At 38.6% G+C, this 19,870-nt stretch overlaps 1 protein-coding gene across 2 annotated transcripts in view; it reads right to left on the bottom strand.

The window, feature by feature from the left end:
- LOC140168958 (lactadherin-like) overlaps positions 1–13,802 on the bottom strand; it is a 37,507-nt gene extending 23,705 nt beyond the window's left edge. Inside the window, exons 1-2 of one of the 2 annotated variants that reach the window (XM_072192268.1) lie at positions 13,746–13,802; positions 10,491–10,742 (exon numbers count right to left, since the gene is read on the bottom strand). In XM_072192268.1, coding sequence (XP_072048369.1) covers positions 10,491–10,742; positions 13,746–13,794 — 301 coding nt within the window. In that variant the 5' untranslated portion in view covers positions 13,795–13,802. Of the gene's footprint in view, positions 1–10,490; positions 10,743–13,054; positions 13,163–13,745 lie in introns of those variants that run through there. The other variant, XM_072192267.1, reaches the window with a different exon arrangement.
- Positions 13,803–19,870: the final 6,068 nt, after the last annotated feature.

Raw genomic sequence — 19,870 nt, 5'->3', positions numbered from 1 at the left:
CGCTCACTCTCCCAGAGATTTTGAACAAGAGTGTAGATTTGGAAAGAGTTGCAAATTTTTAAAAATAAAAGGTGTAAATTTTTACACAGTAAATCATAAAGAAGTCGTCGAAAAAATGTTCGAGGGATATTTTTCTCTTGAACATTTTTTTTTAGTTTTGAAACTTTTGTAATATTTTTTTTTTTTAAAAGTTTAGTCAAACCAAAAAAATGCTCGAGAGGAATCGTTCCTCTTGAGCATTTTTTTAACCCTTTGAGTCGCCGTTAGTATTCAAAGGTTAATCAATCACATCAATACTTGGGGAGTCGTCTACTGTGCACTTCGCTTCTGGTGAAAAGTCAACTTTTTTAACACCGTTGCTAGTTAACAGAATAGCCTCCAACGGAGCTAGCATATGTCCAAAACTATGATACAGCCCACAGGTCCATTTGTTTAAAGCTAAATCAATAAAGGGCCCTTCGTTCAGAGACTCTTCCAGAGCATCGCGATCGGTAATCGTCAAATTTTTTGGAAGGAAGAGTCCGACCAAATTTACGTAAGCGGTAACGAAGTGCTTTTTCATTGACCTGGTTACTATCCCACCCATGTGAGCCTCGTATCTGGCGTAGAGTCTCATCAGGCTCTTTTGATCAAGTCTATCGATCTCAGCGGAGGTTATGGTCTTTCCCAAATACTCTTTGCTTTTTCCTGCCTCTGCTACGCCGATCAACCGTTCCCGCAGCTGTTCCGTTTTAGCAGAGTCCGTGTTGACAGGTTCCTCCCGTGTAGCCGTACCGTCTAACGTAGACATTTCGCCTATGGTGGGCAGAACGTCCACGGTCATCGCCTCGTTAACTATATCTTCAATTTCAGTCATCTTGCTTTTTTATCTTAAGATTATTTTTGCCACCAGTACTCAGTCGGTTGCTCGGTAATTAGAATTAGTTTGGAATGTTTTTGTTTAGCTAGCTTTTTTTTGATCTCTTTCTTCTTTTCTAGAGTTGGGATTATATCGTTCTCCTTAGAGTCTCGTCGAAACTATCTTGATCTTTTGTGTAAAACAGGGCTGTCCATTTTGTCTGCTCTCTGAGATCGGTAACGATGGAGTTATATTTTTGTGTAAGCACCCAAACGGAACAATTATCGTGTCTTCCCGAGAATGCTAGCTGAGAAAGTATCTGTTTCTTTTTGGTTAATGATCTGTCAGAGCTGCAGTCGTCGATAATGAAAAGTGTGTGTCCGTCTTGTATTCCATAAGTTTTGTAGCCAAATTTCAAACAATCGTTCAGCCAATCGTCGGACTTTGGACACCAGTTAGGATCCATTGGAATGACATCAACGTCCTTAAAAACCAGGATCTGTTTAAGTACGCTTTGTTGCGCGTCCAGGTAGGGCAAACGATTATGATGTATTCAAAGAAATTCTTGTATTCCTCTCGAGTAAATCCAGAACAAATTCAGTCTTGCCACAGCCGGTGGCTCCGCAGATTATAGCCGAGTGCGCGTGTTTTGGAAACATCTTTTATTCTAGTAGTTCACGCTCTGCAATTTTCCGGCTTCGATATTCACCCGTGCATCCTGTATGTAGTACACGTAAGCGTTCAACGCTCCTGCCGTCTCGGCTTCTTTTTCGATCTCGATCTGAATACTCTGACTAGCTCCTTCAATTTTCCTACCAGATCCATGCAACGTGCCATCATCCGTGGTTCTCATGTCCAACCAGAGTCCATACTTGGTCGTGAGATAATCTCGCCTCCTCACATCAGCCAATCCCGCTTCCTTGATTACGTGTGGAACGGTTCTGAATTTTCCATCCGCGAAGTGCTTTTGAATTTCTTTGAAGTGATGGTGAGACAGCATCCCAGAGGAGTACAGCTGATTTGGAACACCGTCGAGCGTTGTTGAAACTTTCTTGATCTTTGGGTTGTAGAACTTTTCGGTATCTCGAGCGTAATTGGCTCCTCCTCCATCCGCAGCTGGGTCTACGAAGAGAATCAGAATACCTTTCATGGACTTTGCTCGCGGTGCTAGAGCGATATTCCAGACGGTGTCTGACTTGTTCAGCGACTCTTTGCTGTGTCTGATAACTCTGTCGTACATGACGACGCTTTTTCCATTCACCTTGTTCCTGATATCCATCGCTAGCTCAGGATCATTGACTACATCAAACTCAAGGGTAATATCTGAGATGGAATAGCTGGCTGCTGTATCCGTGGACACCACGACTTTTCCGTAATTGTTGAACGTCAGCTCGTAACTCAGCCTGTCCTTCATCTCGTACTGGAAATATGGATTATGAGAATTCAGCATCTCAAAGTCCAGAGGGATGCAAAACATGTTGTCGCCGAAGGACTTTCCTTCGGCGACATCCTTAGCATCTGTACCTTTGTCACCAGCGTCGATTCTTATTTTTCGACCTGCCGCAGACTGGATGCCCTGATCAGCGGCGTTCTCTCTTTCCTCGCTCGTCTTCCAGAGATCTTGGTAGCATAGGAATATATCAGCATCGTTCAGAGTGAAGATGCTCTGTCCTTCCAATTTAACCTCAATTTTTGACACTATCGCTCTTCCGAGATTATTTACGATAGTCCTGTTAAGATCTTGATTTCCACCAGAGGCGGAATTTAGAGCAATCTTGAACCAAAGAAAACTCGTTCCAGGGTATATTACGTCATCTTTTCCAAGACCAGGAAATCTCACCGTGAGAATTCCGGTTTGGTCGATGGTACTCGGAACGTGCGTATTCCGAATGCTACGTCTATCACCTTTAACTCCTCGCGCTTTGCGAAGTTGTCGGTATGGGTCCAATTTGTATCCGTATTCAGTCGCCATCTTTCTTTTTATTATTACAAAGTTCATTCAGAAAAAGTGTAAAATAAAAAACAAAATGTCAGAATATGACAATCCAACGTTTGATGATAATGAAGAAACCCCACTTTTGGAAAATACAATGGATGAAGTATGGGGAGCAGATACTAACGCAGCAGCCGACAGTTCACTTAATCAAAGTGAATTGAAGTGCCCAATCAAGGTCAAAGACCAAATTGGGCAAGAGACACAGTTCCGCTTGGTTTAACTGAAGAAACTCAAGCATCCAAAGAAGAGGTTTTAGAACGTGTTAACGCGTTTAAACAATTTCATAAGGTGGAAAAGGAGATTGGTATCTATGAATTTGAGGGAGACAAAAAAGGTCGATTATGGGTGAGATGGGGTGGAAAATGGGTGCAATTGACTCACAAGTCTAATTCTCGAGATTTTTATGCGAAGTCAACTCTACAAAAGATACCTGGACTTGGAGTAGAGTTTTTTCGAGTATTAGGGTTGATACCTGATATATCACCAAGAACTGAGGCTGCGGCTTTGAATGTTTCTCGCGGAGCGCAGGCTGAGATTAGTAATATGGACAATGGAGAACGGATAGAATTACAAAATGTGTCTGAAAGCATCGAGAAATTGTTATTAACAATTGTCGAAGAAGGAGGTGAAACGTCGTTTGATCCAGACGCAAGGGCGGCCTCGCCAGAAGCTGAGACTTCATTTACTGAACCGCAAACTATCGAACATGACACCTCGTTCACTCCGAGAACAGCGCGAAACCTTCAAAGAGCGCATAAATCCATTAACACGCTTGAACGACAAATTCAAATAGCAACGGTAAAAATTACAGCCAACAACGAGTTAACAGAAGAGAGAAAACGAGAGAGAGATAACCCAGAAACTGATCAAGAAACAATAGAACGATTAAACGAAGAAATCGGGAATTTTGAAGAGGAAAACAAAGCTCAGCAAGAACTTTTGAACGATCTGAAACCGCCGCTTAGAAATCAACTCGTGGCAATTCGAGAAACAATTTACAAAGTACTGTATGGAAACAAAACGGTCGGTGAAAAACTCAGAATTTTATTCACGGAGCAAGGTGTTACCATTGCATCTTTGCTTACAGCCATTGGCATGACAATTGCAGCTGTTGTTGAAGGAATACTTTTAGCAGCAAAATCAGCCGTCACTCCAGCGCCAAACCCAGACCCCGGTCCAAAACCAAAACCAGACCCCGGTCCAAAACCCAAGCCCGACCCAGGTCCACCTCCAAAGCCAAAAACCTGGTCGGATTGGCTCAAGGCTCAGCTACAAAAAATCGCAAATCTTCTCGCAAAACTCGGAGACAAAGCTTTGGTCGCTCTTCCGAGAGTCATCGGAGCCGTAGTAAATTTTGTGATGAAAACAGCCGGATCCGTGGTAGGATTTCTAGCGGAACACCTATGGATCTTTGCTCTCGCGGTCGGAGGAATTTTGTACAAAATGTAACAGAGGCATACGAAAAAAAAAAAAGTAATACGAAAAAAAAAAAAATAACCCTTAGCAAAAAAAATAAATGCTAAGGATTATTTTTTTACTTAAGCCACCAAATTTTTGCCGCGAGACAAGTCATCCACACAAACGTGAATGCTAGTTCAACTCTTGTATTGTAAGCGGCTTTCTCTCTCTCTTCTATCAGCTTCTCCCTTTCACTTGCTTCTTCGGTTGGTGGGACATCCATCTTTTATTTTAACGAAAATATACGATGGCTAATCCAATAACGGCTGCTCCCAAAATTAAAGAAAGCTTTTTTTCATCATGCATTAGTAGAAGGTCTTCAGTTAAGGGCGGACTTTCAACCTCCTCTACCATAAGTGAACTTTCAACCCCTTCAGCCAAAGATGGGCTTTTAACCGTTTCAAACAACGGACTTTCCTCAGGAGCACTGTCTTCAACATTCGGTCGAGAGTCGGTGTTTACGTCTGAGTTTAGCCCTATCTGCATGTCATCCGTGGCGATTTGATGAAATTGTTGTATCCGTTTACGGATCCCACGAGGATTTCCATGTTGCTCGGGAGCAAGTAAAGTCCGTGACCCACGACAAAATCCAGTTTGCTTTGAGCGTACTGAAGAGTTCTCTGGTATCTGTTTATCGAGTCCGGAAAATCCACGACCGAGTTGATCGCATCCTCGACGTTTGCTAGAAATTGTTTCTGAGCGTCGAACGCCTTGCCGGAACGCAGGATGCTGGATCTGGCTTGAGCTTGGGATCCGAGAATTGCCCACGTGTAAGTCCTGATGGAGTCGTTGATTCTCGAAACTCCCGCGCGTGTAAAACCCTCGTTCCAAGTGTCTGCTACGAAACTTCCGATAGCAGCCATGGCATCTCCTTTCCGAATGGATCTGTCGGTTATATCCGGATCGTGATCGAACAGCTGTTCAATGTATAGAATCTTGTCAGTCTGATTGTCCACACCTCCAAAGCTGTCCGCGTCAAAGTGAACTTTCCAGTCCATCGACTGACTGTAGTTTCCTCCGTTGGTAAGCTTCGACCATTTTTGGTGGTCACGAATTTCCAGTCGTAAAATTGTTTGTTGAAGAAGTAACTACCCATTCCGTTGGAAAGATCGAACTTTTGTCTCCAATTAGCTCTCGCGGACACTCCGAATTCGTTGCAAATTCTTTCGTAAGCGTGGGTGTCGATCCCGTTGTTCAGAGGATTGAAGGATTCCTCCGAGGGTAGTGGACAGGACATTTCCGACAGGATTCTTCTGATCTGATAATATGCGTGAAATCTGAACACGGATCGAATCATCGGATCTTTGTGACTGAGAAGTTCTTTGGACACCCCACATCCTGACGTGGCGCACCAGACCGCGAAGTTCAGCTGGTTTTGCCAGAATTGCATCTGGTTGGAGAGCCAGTCATCGTACACGGTTTTGTCCGTGACTCTCGGAAGTTTGTACTTTTGCCACAAACTGGGAAATCTTACGTAAAATTTTCCTTTTTTTTTTTTTTGAATTTCTTGATTTACGAGACTGAAACCGTGCGTCGGTTCGAATACTCCTCCGGTTCTCATTTTATTGAAAGATAAAAGAAAAATGTTTGTCACAATTACCGGCACCGGCAAAGGAAAACCTTATCGCCCGTTGCAAAGTATAGACAATAACGGCAAAAACTTAAAAATTGGAATCAAAAGGATCTCGGGTCGAGTAGGTTGGTTCAACGTCGAAGAGGAACTAGAGTGGAGGTACACTCAAGGAGGGCAGGGACCTGAAGAAGCGATAAAAATAAGTCCGGGGCTGTATAATTTTGACCAGCTCGTAAAAGAATTCACGAGTCAAATCGACGGTTTCGAATTCGAAGTCGACGACCGCGATGGAAAACTCAACATGAGAATTCACGAGCAGTATCAGATTTGGTTTCCGGACCGCGTTCGAGAAATGTTCGGATTGGACGACGAAGGGTGGCTAGCGGATGGTGAATACACGGGAGATCGGGCGATAGAATTTTTACCTCGAAGAATTCTCGTGTACCTGAATCAGCTGTCAACCACGAACAATCTCGTAGACAACGACGACGTTCTGCAGGGAGGTCGAGTTCTTGGGTCCTTCGATCTCACAAACGCCGCGTTCGGGGAATACTTCGTTTCGACCTACGAAAAGCCGAGTTTCAAAAAACTGCAAAACGGAACCATCCACGAGCTCGACTTCAACTTCAAAGTAGAATGGAAAAATTCTTCGAGAAAGCTCGATAATCACGATCAACCGCTGGATTTGGAATTTGAAATCCGATAAAATAAAAGAAAGAATGTCTATCCGGGGACCAACGATCAAAAAATAAATCAACGTCAATAGCTGGCGAAGATGTAGATCTTTCCGCGTACGTCAAAAAAACTGGAGCGCGAATGACCGGAAGGATTAACATGGGAGGGAAAAAAATAACGGGGTTGATGAATCCAACCGACCCTCAAGATGCAGCTACTATGGGTTCCGTGACCAGCCTAACCTCATGGTTAAACGACAGAAAAGTTTCGAAGGATGGCGACTCGATGACCGGCGAACTCGCTATGAGTGGCAATAGAGTCACGGGTCTCGGAACTCCCACGGACAACGAGGACGCTGTGACAAAAGAGTACGTAGACCGGCAAATTGGACACGAGCACAATACCAGCTTGCATGTTTTGGGGAGATTCATGGTATGGATGAACGAAGACGGAACGCACTATGTTTCCATCCGAGCCAAAAAAAACATCGACTTGGAGAGAGACAAGTTGATCGAAATTAAAAACGGAATGAACAACACTTTCAACGCTAGGCCTATGCAAATTGGTATCACTGCTGGGTTTACGAATTTGCCGAATCCCGGAAAAGATTTGACCCCATGCGACTCACTAGACCTTTAGAAATTTTCTTCAACAACCCACATTTTATTGTTCAGCCTTGGAACCTCTCTTTTTTTTTTTTATTTGTAGTGAACCCGCCGAACGCCCCAGCGAACGCTTGTTCTTTGACGTTTCAGTCTAATCCGAATTTCTTCATGTACCTAAATATTACTTGGACCGACGACTCGATATCGTTCAAAGTGCTAAATAACGTGCGGCAAACCCTCTTTTCCACATCCGTTCAAACGGACACTACGATTATGCATCATGTCTCGATCGAGTACGTTGAAAATAAGCTTTGCTTTTGGATCAACGGGGTTTCAGCAAATGTCTACAAAACACAAGCCCTGGTAAGTCTCCTTGGAATCAACATGAATTTTGAGCAACTGGGAATACTTAGCTTCTACGAAAAAAATTTAACCAAGCAAGAAATCATACAGCATTTCGTTGAAAACCACGTTTTAAACTTTACGGATGATGAAGTTCTAATTGACTAATTAAATAAAAGGATGAAAAACCTACAGCACCGCAAATATACCCTGATCTTCCACAGGGAGAGGATCAGGAGTTCAATTTCGACTAAGTAAGATATCCGAAATCCGCGACTCCCTCGAAAAGGAAGTTGACCAAAGAGATCAACTAAGGAGAAAATACAAAACAGTATGGAATGTGTTTTACAACACGGCTCAAGTAGCAGGACTCGTCGCAGTTGGAAGCGGAACGGGAGCTGTCGGGACTCTGGCCACGGGTGTTGGAGCTTTCGTAAGCATTCCTCTCGGAGGAATAGCAATTTTTGGAGGTGTTCTTAGTGGAGCATGCGTGGCTCTCGGAAAAGCATCGATGAAGAAGGTCGAAAAGCACGAAAGTGTCAAAAGAACCGCAGAGTCCAGTTTGAACACAGTGAATGATCTGGTGTCTAGAGCTCTTGAAGATGGGGTTGTGAGCAATGAGGATTTCCATCACATTCTGCGGGAAATGGAAAACTACCGAGGTCACAAGGCTGGAATCAAGCACAGAACCAGAGCGGATTTAATTGAACTTACGGCTGATAGAGAACGTGAAATTCGTACAGAGGCAGAACAGGCTGGATTGGAAAAGGAAAAAAGAAGCTTTGGAGAGTCTCCGAAGTACATTGAATCCGTAGAAAATAAAAAATTAGAAATCAAACTTGTTTTGTATAAATAAAAATAAAATGGATCTTCCAAATCTAACGGATGACAACTGGGTTGAGAACCTGAAAGCGTACGGAGAGTATCGGAAAGAAATGTGGGATAATGAAGAAAAACCATGCGGCGTTTGGAGATGGTACTATGACAAGAAAAAACAAAAATGAAGGCTGAGATGGTGTTTGATGACAATTATCCTGTGTATATAACATGTTGGTACAAAAACGGGTTAGTAAAAGCAGAAGGTAGATACAAAGACGGCGTACCTAGAGAACCGTGGGAATTTTGTGCTGGACGGGATCCTTTAGTTACTGGATACGCCGCATTTGTAGTAACCTACTTGATTACAACCATTTTAAACTGGGTGTGGTAAACTACATAACAAAAACCTCTTGTGATTATTAATCACAAGAGGTTTTTTTTATTTCTGCACGACCTACTCATTCTGTCTCTTTAGCATCGTTGTAGGCTTTTAAAATTTCTGTCATGCGTTTAGCTTCCATCCTGATTCTTCTCTCGGGAGAATCCAAAAGAGCACTAGTAAAAATCCAAAATGCTACGATCATCTTTTATTTGAATAAAAGATGGCAGATTCGATTTATTTTGAGCTCGCTGATGATGAAATATTCCAAAAACTGGAAGACTCGTCCAAAGGAGATTTTTATATGTGGAATGGTACTAGTCTCGAAAACCTGTTTGTTGCTGCTAGCGGTTACAACGGAAACAAAGTAAGAATCCAGGCAATCAACCTTTTGATGTGTTATATTGGGTGGTATAAGGATAGATACAGGATGAGATTGTGTTTAAGACCACCTTGGATTTTTCCTGAAAGGACAGAGGAGTTCGAGGTTTTGAAAAAGACTCTTGAGTTTGTTACGAACGAACCACCGATTGAAAAAAAAGATATGACTATGTTAAAAAATTATCAAGACAAATTTGGTCTTGTGGATAACTTTTGTGAAATAATATATTAAAAGTAAAAATCAAAAATTTTTTGATTTTGATGAAGAGGTTAAAAAGATGCAGGGGAATTTTTTTCCCTGCATTTTTTTTTTTGGATAAATTAAAATGCAGGGGAATTTTTTGTGTAATTTGGATTGGGGTGAATTAAAAATACAAGGATGTTTTTCTGTGTAATCCTGTGTAAATTGTTTTTCTGTGTAATCCTGTGTAAATTATTGTTCTGTGTAATCCTGTGTAAATTGTTTTTTCTGTGTAATCCTGTGTAAATTATTGTTCTGTGTAATCCTGTGTAAATTGTTTTTCTGTGTAATCCTGTGTAAATTGTTTTTCTGTGTAATCCTGTGTAAATTGTTTTTCTGTGTAATCCTGTGTAAATTGTTTTTCTGTGTAATCCTGTGTAAATTGTTTTTCTGTGTAATCCTGTGATGTTATTTTTTTCTGTGTAATCCTGTGTAAATTGTTTTTCTGTGTAATCCTGTGTAAATTGTTTTTCTGTGTAATCCTGTGTAAATTGTTTTTCTGTGTAATCCTGTGTTGTTATTTTTTCTGTGTAATCCTGTGTAAATTGTTTTTCTGTGTAATCCTGTGTTGTTATTTTTCTGTGTAATCCTGTGTAAATTGTTTTTCTGTGTAATCCTGTGTAAATTATTGTTCTGTGTAATCCTGTGTAAATTGTTTTTCTGTGTAATCCTGTGTAAATTGTTTTTCTGTGTAATCCTGTGTAAATTGTTTTTCTGTGTAATCCTGTGTAAATTGTTTTCTGTGTAATCCTGTGTAAATTATTTTTCTGTGTAATCCTGTGTAAATTGTTTTTCTGTGTAATCCTGTGTTGTTATTTTTGAACACTTTACAGGGAAGAATACAGGGAAGCTTAGGGTAAAATAATGCAGGGGGATTACAGGGTATAAAAAGTTTTGTGTGTATTTTTTGTGTTAAGAGGTTTTTTTTGATTTTTACAGGGAAAATACAAGGGTGTCCTAGGATCCCCTTTTATATACTACTCAAATAATATTGGAATTCGAAATTCGCGAATACAAATCGTATGGTTAATTATTAAAAATTTATGTTTTTGATATTTTTGATATTTAACAGTCCTCGAATTAATGTGTATCTTCAATACGAAAGGTCACAATTTTCAAAAGATGGACGGCTTTTCCTCCCAGCTACATATACGAAGAAAAGAAACAAAAAAGAGTTTCTTACCACAATATTTAGTGCGATTCATAAGTTCATCAAGTATGTCCGTCTCCCAATTTTGTCTCATAATTAATAAACTTGGGTCATCGACAAACCACAGGTCTCTTCCTGGACAAGCTTTGACATGTTTATATGCTACCACACCTTGGCAAAAACATACTTCCTTATATGGAAGAGACCATCTCAAGGCACCGCCTCTAGAAGGGTCTGGTCCTTCTCTAAGAATACAAATATAGCTCTGCACCACAGTCAGATAAGCTGTTAATGACAATATTAATATCAATATTAATAATATTAACATTTGAAAAAGTGGGATCTTGATTTCGTTATATTCTTCGGACATTCCGTCATTGGGACTTTGCACCATTAATTGTCCCACACCCTCACAAAATCCAAATTAACTCCCAAGACGTCTTTGGAGAATTTCGTTGTCTACTGGAAACAGTGAGCACTAATCCCAGACGTCTTGTTAGGGTTTAGGATATCATTATTGTATAAACAATTACTTCAAATTACAACTTCTCATATGATCCAGACGATTTCAAATATGTGACTGGACACTACGAATGAGTCGTAAACTCGGCAATTGTATTCTGAGTTATAGTGTTAAATGTGCGTGATGGTCGCATTCATAGGTATCTTAATTTGGTGCGACAAGTATCTCATTGCTGAAGAGGATAATAAGCTGCTACTTCTATAGAATCCTTAAAAAGGCCTTGTCTTTGTTTGCTTTGGCTAAATCCTGTTCAAGTGCTGGATAACAAGCATATGTATATTAATAACATCTTACTCAAGTTAGACTATCTTTTGAATAAAGTGCTCAATCCCAAGAGGGAGAGCGTATAAAAATTCAAAGAACAGACCTTGACGATTGCCTTTTAAGCATGAAACGCAGAGTAACGACTACCTATTCTGGAAGGTCTGTTCTTTGAATTTTTATGTATATTAATAACCAACAATTAACAATGACAGGACATTCCTCGTTGACTTGGGGATGATTTGAAATGACCACCAATTATGACTGTTTGATATTTATTACCAGAAAAGTGGAAAAAGAGACACATGTAAAACCGAAAAAGGTACAATTTTGTTGAAGGAACAGAGTTCAACAAACCATAACCCCGCTTCTGGATACCGTTTGAAGTCAAATGATATACAATTTTAAAGCATATGATATATATTTTCTAAACACGAAATAAAACAAAATTGTCCGGGCCGACATTGCGGCTGATTCGTGGTGTCCACTCACATATGGAAGGGCTGAGCAATGACACTTGGTCCATGTTATTGATTCCGGCGTCACTGATTCTAATGTTCTTTACTTTTCTAATGTAGTTTACTGTTTATTTCATTAGATTATCTAATTAGGCCTAAAATGTCTCAGAAACTCTCGTACGTCATGCGGGTCTATGCGAAATCAGATTTTTGCGTTTGACGGGATATATTATGATATATCCATTTCAGAAAGATGGAAGGGCCCAAAATGCAACAGAAAAAAATCACGCTCAATAAAACAACCAAACAACAACAAAAAACACGATTGAGAAAGTTTTTCAAAAAGTATGCCAAGTTGCTCAAGGAATTAATTATGTACAACCTATTGTGGCAGAATATGTAAATTTCGGTTATTTTATAATAAAAATCAAATAACCAACGTTATTCTATGTACGCTTTATAATATGATATTGGTTTTCTTTCCCAACTTGCACACAAATGGAATCAGCCAAATTTCTTGCGTTTGTAGGTCAACAGAGCAAAATAATTTATAAAATAATAACTTTTTTTAAAAAATATTTCAATGTTTATAATTTTTATTCATTTCAGCAAACAAATTAAGAAAATCAGCAACAAATCACAAAAAGGCAGCAAGAAATATTAGAAATACAACGTTATGCAGTCACACTACCCAAACATTCTAAGTTACATAATAAAATAACCATATCAGTCCCAAAATAAATTATACAGTTACACATTCCTAAAACAATACAAGATAAAACTGAAACTTTATATCATTAGATGTCAAATCTCCATTTACGAAAGTGGCAAAAGAGTTTGTTTTTCTTCTTAGCAATGAAGTACTCTGTTTTTCTATTTATTTTAATAAAAGCCTTGAGACCAATGCTGGTGGGAGGTTTGTTTTGAAATTTACACACATAAATATAATATTTCACACTCAAGAACAAATATGTCAAAAATATGTCATCGGGCAAATTTGAATGGAATCGTACATTAGGGCTTTAAAATGAAATAAAACCGACGTCATTATGTTTTACTGCCTGAACAGAATTGATCATACTTCACCTTCTTTTTTAACCAAATCGACAGTAATAACTCTAATAGAGAGTGATCAACATTTAACCACAAATTGCCTCAGGCAAAACTCACTTCCTGGAACTAAATACCACACAACGTCATTTTTTGTAACTCATTGACTCATGTGTGTCATATACAATGTTAACTTTAATGACAGCCTGGCGATCTGATCGATTCATTGAGTAACTCACTACCTCAGGAGGGAGCACAAATTTTTATCAATTCTCTTTAGGTAGTGAAACGTAATGTATACTGACCTGTAAAGGTGATAACCAGAACAAAAGAAACATCAAATTCCATCCTCATATTCTTAGTATTTGTCCATCGTCTTGAAAATCCAACGTTGATGGAAAAAAAAACCCGGATTGTTCTTTGGTAGCAAGTAACTTTGTGATCAACAGACAACGAATGCTAATTAATGTGTCTACTCGGAATTAATGTGAACTAATTAATGTGAGTGTCACAGTCAGATTGTCACATTATTAAAATTTGGCACGTGGCACTAGGATTCTAAATAATTTAGTAGCAATATACTTGATATAGGCCTAATGTAAGAAAATTTAATTAAAATTACCTCAACAGTTGCCTTTGAAATTTACACACATAAATATAATATTTCACACTCAAGAACAAACATGTCAAAAACATGTCATCGGGCAAATTTGAAGGGAATCGTACATTAGGGCTTTAAAATGAAATAAAACCGACGTCATTATGTTTTACTGCCTGAACAGAATTGATCATACTTCAGGCAAAACTCACTTCCTGGAACTAAATACCACACAACGTCATTTTATGTAACTCATTGACTCATGTGTATCACATACTACATCTAGCTATAATGACAGCCTGGCGATCTGATCGATTCATTGAGTAACTCACTACCTCAGGAGTGAGCACTAATTCTGATCAATTCTCTTTAGGTAGTGAAACGTAATGTATACTTACCTGTAAAGATGACAATCAAAACAAAAGAAACATCAAATTCCATCCTCATATTCTTAATATTTGTCCATCGTCTTGAAAATCCAAAAACGAATCGTTCTTTGGTAGCAAGTAACTTTGTGATCAACAGACAACGAATGCTAATTAAAGTGTCTACTCGGAATTAATGTGAACTAATTAATGTGAGTGTCACAGCCAGATTGTCACAATATTAACATTTGGCACATAGCATCAGGATTCTAAATAATTTAGTAGCAATATATTTGATATAGGCCTAATCTAAGAAAATTTAATTAAAATTATATCAAAAGTATGTACTTTGTGGTCTAGTAGTAAATTCCTCAGATTTAATATGTACTTTCATACAGTGTATGCAAGTTAGAAAAGAAATAGTTTTGACTGTCTAGAATGTTTCGTTGCCTTGGAAACATTACAATAGGTCATGATCTATAGGGTTGTATGTGGTTGACTTTTTTTTGCCGAATTTCTCCAGTAACATTCTACATAGTATAAACTATTCCCTTTCCCTTTCTGACATATTTTTACAGTTTCGTTAAGATCGGAGCACCTTTTCTGTTTGTGACGCCTGTAGACCATAAAATTTGATTTTGGTAGGTTTTCACCTTTTTGCTTATAACCATGACAACTTGACAATGCTTCGTCGCGAGAAGGTCAAACTATACGTTTTCTGAATCATTGGGGTGAGTGGCAGAGGATGATATAAGTACTACCAAACACACTACTTGGTTTACTGTGCAGCAGGCGAGCAGTGTGAGTAACATGACATCACTGCTTTGCTATGCTGCATAGAAGTGCATGCTTAAATTTAAATTTTTACAGTTATATTTACATAAAAAACGCTGTGAACATGCTGGTTGATTTCACATTTTATGTTATGTACAGAAGGTGTGAATTATCCTTTAAACACGCATCACTTTTGTTCTGAAATCGACCAAGTAATATTATATCACTCATACATAATTTCTAGACAGTTCATTGGTTGATTACCATTTGTCATTTTTACTATCACCCTCGCCGTGTGATAGTCTTTACCATCATATAGTGCTCTGCCGTAGTGCGTCTGCGCCAAGCCGTGCGCTGACTCTTGGACTCGCCGATTTAGTTATAGGGTGGACCCTAAAACGTGAAGTATATCAAGGCAAAACATGGTTTAATGTTGATGGAAAATGTATTTCCTACCTTAAATAGTATTTTTAATTAATAGAATTTATGCATGAGTGATACAAAACAAATATTAACTGTCTTAAATTCGTGTAATGGTCGAAATATAATCACTCGGTGAAAGATGTATTGTTCCATTCCACGAGCGGGAAACTCATAGACAGTTAATATTTGTATAATGACACACGCACAATCCCTAAAACAACATCTTTTGCACAGAGTTCAATTGGATTTGAAATGTAAAGTGGCAGTTGAAAGTCTAGTGATAACACTTTTGCAGTGCATGATGGGGCTTTCTTAAATCATCCTCTGGGTGAGTGGCATGATTTGATATTGTTTTTGAAATTTGACCACTGTGTTTTTAATGTCAACTTTGAGGACTTTCGACACCTTTTATGAATGTACACATAATAGATTCGGAATCAACATCCACGGGTTAACAAAAACACCTCCCAAACCTCTTATGGATCTCTGTATAGAGCGCAAATAGCTCCCCAACTAAAAGATTGATGAAGGCACAACATTGAAAGTACAGCAACCTCTGTAGCGCCTGCATGCTTGATTTGCTGTGGAATTGATATTCCATAGTGAATGATTATGCAGAAGTTTGTATTGTATTCAAATAGTGGCTTTTTCCATCCATGTCTTAATTCTGAATTGTCACCTAATTTGGGTGTACTTTGTCTATGGTCCAATCTCTATCATGGAAAATTTGCTATATCTTTCTAAATACAATGAGTGTTTGTTCTAGATTTATGTTTTAGCGTTTCATATTTGAAAGAACTAATGTTTAATTGCAACATTTCGAAACCGCAAACCTAAACTGGGTGCTATGATGTACAAGATTGGGCTACGAGTATGCATTTTACCAAGTGGGCAATAGGTATTTCCTTCATGTTGCCAATGCATGACTTTCTTTATTATACTCAAAAACGGATTTTATTATACTAGAAAGTTGTTTACGTGCATGTAGGCTCCTTCACAGCCGGTTTTTGTCGTGTATGTTTACGAATGAGCTACATGCAGACTGGGTTGCCAGGGACTACCAGGACAAAGTATCGTTTTTGACTATTATATAACAATGTAAATATTAGCAAGATTTGGATTTGACCTCCTATCAGGTTTACTGATAACATCATTAATTGGAAATCTGAAATAAACACTTATTTTGTAAACAGGTGAAACTCTATGATTATTTATGTTACAAAACTATATTTTCTAGAATTGCAGAGAGTACAAAACATATTGGCCGGTTCTTTTTCACACAGTGACGTTAACTAGGCAATGCCCTATACCTATAACATACACTGTTTGTAGAGGTCACGCGTAAATAATGAGAGCACTGTGTATTGTGTATAGGAAAATGAACAGTAACTGCAGTATGATGAACTCAAACGTGGTATACCACAGCCAAGACTAATTGGACAGTTTTTCGATGATTTCTTCAGAAATATACTGATTTGGAACGCCTAATTTCAATATGTTAATAAGAAAAATATGAGCTTTCACCTGATACCAAAATCTGAATTTTGATGTGGTAAAGTGGTGGGATGAGGCTGTCAATCAGGTTATCCATTCAAGCGTGACTGTGTTTATTGCCAAAATACTCGCTTTGCCTGACATTGTCATGGTCGATGATTTAAGATAATGAAATTACCCAGGGCGTATCATATCCGATCGAATAAATTATGCATTCATTATTAGAATTAATGAATATGAATTTTCAAAATACCTTGAAGTAATTAGGTCTTGGTCTTCTGGGGAAACTTTGCACTTTACGTCGGGTCGCATTGCAATGTTTTCCCGTTTCTATAGCATTCTTGTCATGTATCCATAGCAATGGATAAGTTTAAATAAATCGGAACATTTTTGACCCCTATGTGGTAAAAAAACTGACCATCCCAGCTTTGATCTTTTTTACTCGAACGCAAGAACGGTATATCGCAGCAGGTCAAACTATACTTTCACTGAATAGCTGTGCGTGTGTGCAATGGATAATAGATGCTGTACTTACTATTTTGCATGCTGGATCGGCCCCCGTGTTACTGCTTTTTACCCAAATTTGATTTTTCAAGGAGCGGCTCTTTTCAGCATGATGCAGTCATGTCTACAGTAGAATTCATCTCGACCTTTGCAGGACTTAACCCCATTAAAAGCTATTAAACCAAGATAACACTCATTGAAACAGCTCAACTGATTAAATCGGATCTTCTCTGGCTGTGCACATGTGACTGTTTTCATGTGCGATATCGCAATAAAGTTTGTATTATAGCTTCAGTTGGGTAACCGATTATAAAGGAAACGAAAGGAAAAAATGGTATGTGTACTTTTGTTCACGAAATGAGACAATGGCGTGCTTTTTGTAAACCAGCATTCTTGAAAATGAGCAACATAATGATTGTTGACTTAACACGGTTTGGAAATAATTTCTTCATATTTTTGGTGTTATCTGTCGTTTACAGATCCTTCCTAAAACACAAAAGTGAGAGTATTTGCCAAACATCTAAATTAGCTAAAAATTTAGGACATGTTACAAAACTATATTGTCTAGAATTTTAGAAGAGTACTTTTAATATTGGCCGGTTATTTTTCACACAGCGACGTTAACTAGGCAATGTACTATTACCTATAACATTAACTAAAACACCAAAGTACGAATATTTCCAAACATCTAAATTAGCTAAAAATTTAGGAAATGTTAAAAACTATATTTTCTAGAACTTTAGAAGAGTACTTTTAATATTGGCCGGTTATTTTTCACACAGCGACGTTAACTAGTCATATCCCCATACTTATAACGTAGGGCTATTTGTAGAGGTCACGCGTCAATGGGAAAGAGCACTGTGTATTGTGTATAGGAAAACGGACAGTAACTGCAGTATGGACCCACCAAAACGAGGTCTGCTTGTTGACAAGGGGTAGTCTTCAGTGAACGTCTCTTTTCAGAGCCATGCTATCTTATTCTTAGGTACTTTGTCCTTGGCCAGAGCACCTAACGCTCTTTCATATTTGCTTGATTTGATCTGCGTATCGTTTTGAGATCTCGCTAACAGCTTCTAACTGTGAAACTAGCTATGTGATATGGTTATGCCGTCAAAGCAAAGCATTACGACAGATAGACCTGATTCAAAGCTGGGAACCGTCTCCAAGTGAAGATAAAGAAGACGTACCAGCACAAGACACTCAGACCTAAACGTGCTAAATGGCATTCCAACTGACAGTATAAGACTAAGTTCCTGTGACCAGTCATTGCACATCCCAGTCCAGCAGTACAAGCTCTGCCCATCTAACTCTAACTCAAGGGTCTGCTGGGTAATATAGGGTCATTGACTTTGCACGCTGGTTTACGCCACTCATACCAGCTGTTCCTAGCCTGAAAGTAGGATGGAGTGCCCAATCTCTGATGATGATTTGTTATATCTATCTCTGAGGGAAGCGGGACGGTTGGGATCCCTTAAAACTATTTAACCCACCAGCGTCTGGTCCAGAGACCTGAGAGAATTGTTTAATGCCTACCCAAGACAAGGAGATATGGAGCTCAAGAAATACCTCCCGAGACACGTTCAAAGAGGCATTATAATGGAGTGCACCTCTGTATAAGGGTAAATTAAGGTTCTGAAGGTGACTGCAATGGTGATCTACCAATGAATAACTTCTCTAGCATGGGCAATTCCAATCGCTGTGGAATGATGCAAAATGCCTTCGTACTAATTTCCTTTAAACTTTAAATGCAGCAGCCAAGCATGTGTTAACAGCATAAGATCAATAGCATAATGGCAAACTATTTTTTTTTTTTGAATGATTAAGGTAGAAGAAGCTTTTCCTAACCAGACGTATTTCCTAATTTGCATATTCAAACTTCGCGCTGCGGAATGATGCGCATGGGAGCAGCATTTTTTCACTAAAACATTTTTAGCAAACTCTGTGGGTTTATTACTCTGAGATACTAAATTTGTCAGTTAATAAATTGTCACTTAGTGTAAAGCTTATGACGTAAACAACAATATCAGTAATCATTTGAAGAAAAAAATAGACATGTCTCTTTATGCCAATTTTTTTTCGACACTAGGTCATGTTGCGGAATAATGTAGCGAAATCAAGTAAAGTTCTTTTGTTAGCCCAGGTAATTTAATTTATAACTGATTCCACTGCATCTAAGGTCCGCTATCTCTAAGGTTCGCTATCTCTAAGGTTCGCTATCACTAATGTGTAAAGTCTATGGAGATCAGAATCCCGCTATCTCTAATAGAGAAAAGGGTTCGCTATACCTAAAAAAGGTCCGCTACTTCTAAGGTTCGATATCACTAATTTAGAATAAGGTTCGCTAGTTCTAAGGTTCGATATCACTAATTATAAATAAGGTTCGCTATCACTAATTTAAAATAAGGTTCGCTATCACTTATTTTGAATAAGGTCCGTTATCACTGATTTATTGAAGGTTCACTATCTCTAAGGTTCGTTATCACTAATTCCAATAAAGGTCCGCTATACCTAAGGTTCGCTATCACTAATTTTGTTTCAGGTTCGCTATCCCTAATTAATTAAGGTTCGCTATCTCTAAGGTTCGTTATCACTAATTTCGATTAAGGTTCGCTATACCTAAGGTTCGTTATCACTAATCTTGAATAAGGTCCACTATCTCTAATTTTAAATAAGGTCCGCTATCTCTAATTTCAAATAAGGTCCGCTATCTCTAATTTTAAATAAGGACCGCTATAGCGAACCTTATTTGAAATTAGAGATAGCGAACCTTATTTAAAATTAGAGATAGCGAACCTTATTTAGAATTAGAGATGGCGAACCTTATTTGAAATTAGTGATAGCGAACCTTAGAGATAGCGAACCTTAGAGATAGCGAACCTTAGAGATAGCGGACCTTATTTAAAATTAGAGATAGCGAACCTTAGGGATACCGGGATTGTTAAAATTAGAGATAGCGGACCTTA

This window comes from Amphiura filiformis, chromosome 14 (genome assembly GCF_039555335.1).
Source record: "Amphiura filiformis chromosome 14, Afil_fr2py, whole genome shotgun sequence".
Taxonomy (NCBI): Eukaryota; Metazoa; Echinodermata; class Ophiuroidea; order Amphilepidida; family Amphiuridae; genus Amphiura; species Amphiura filiformis.
Note: the sequence above shows the minus strand (reverse complement) of the source record. Positions and strands in the feature narration are given on the sequence as shown.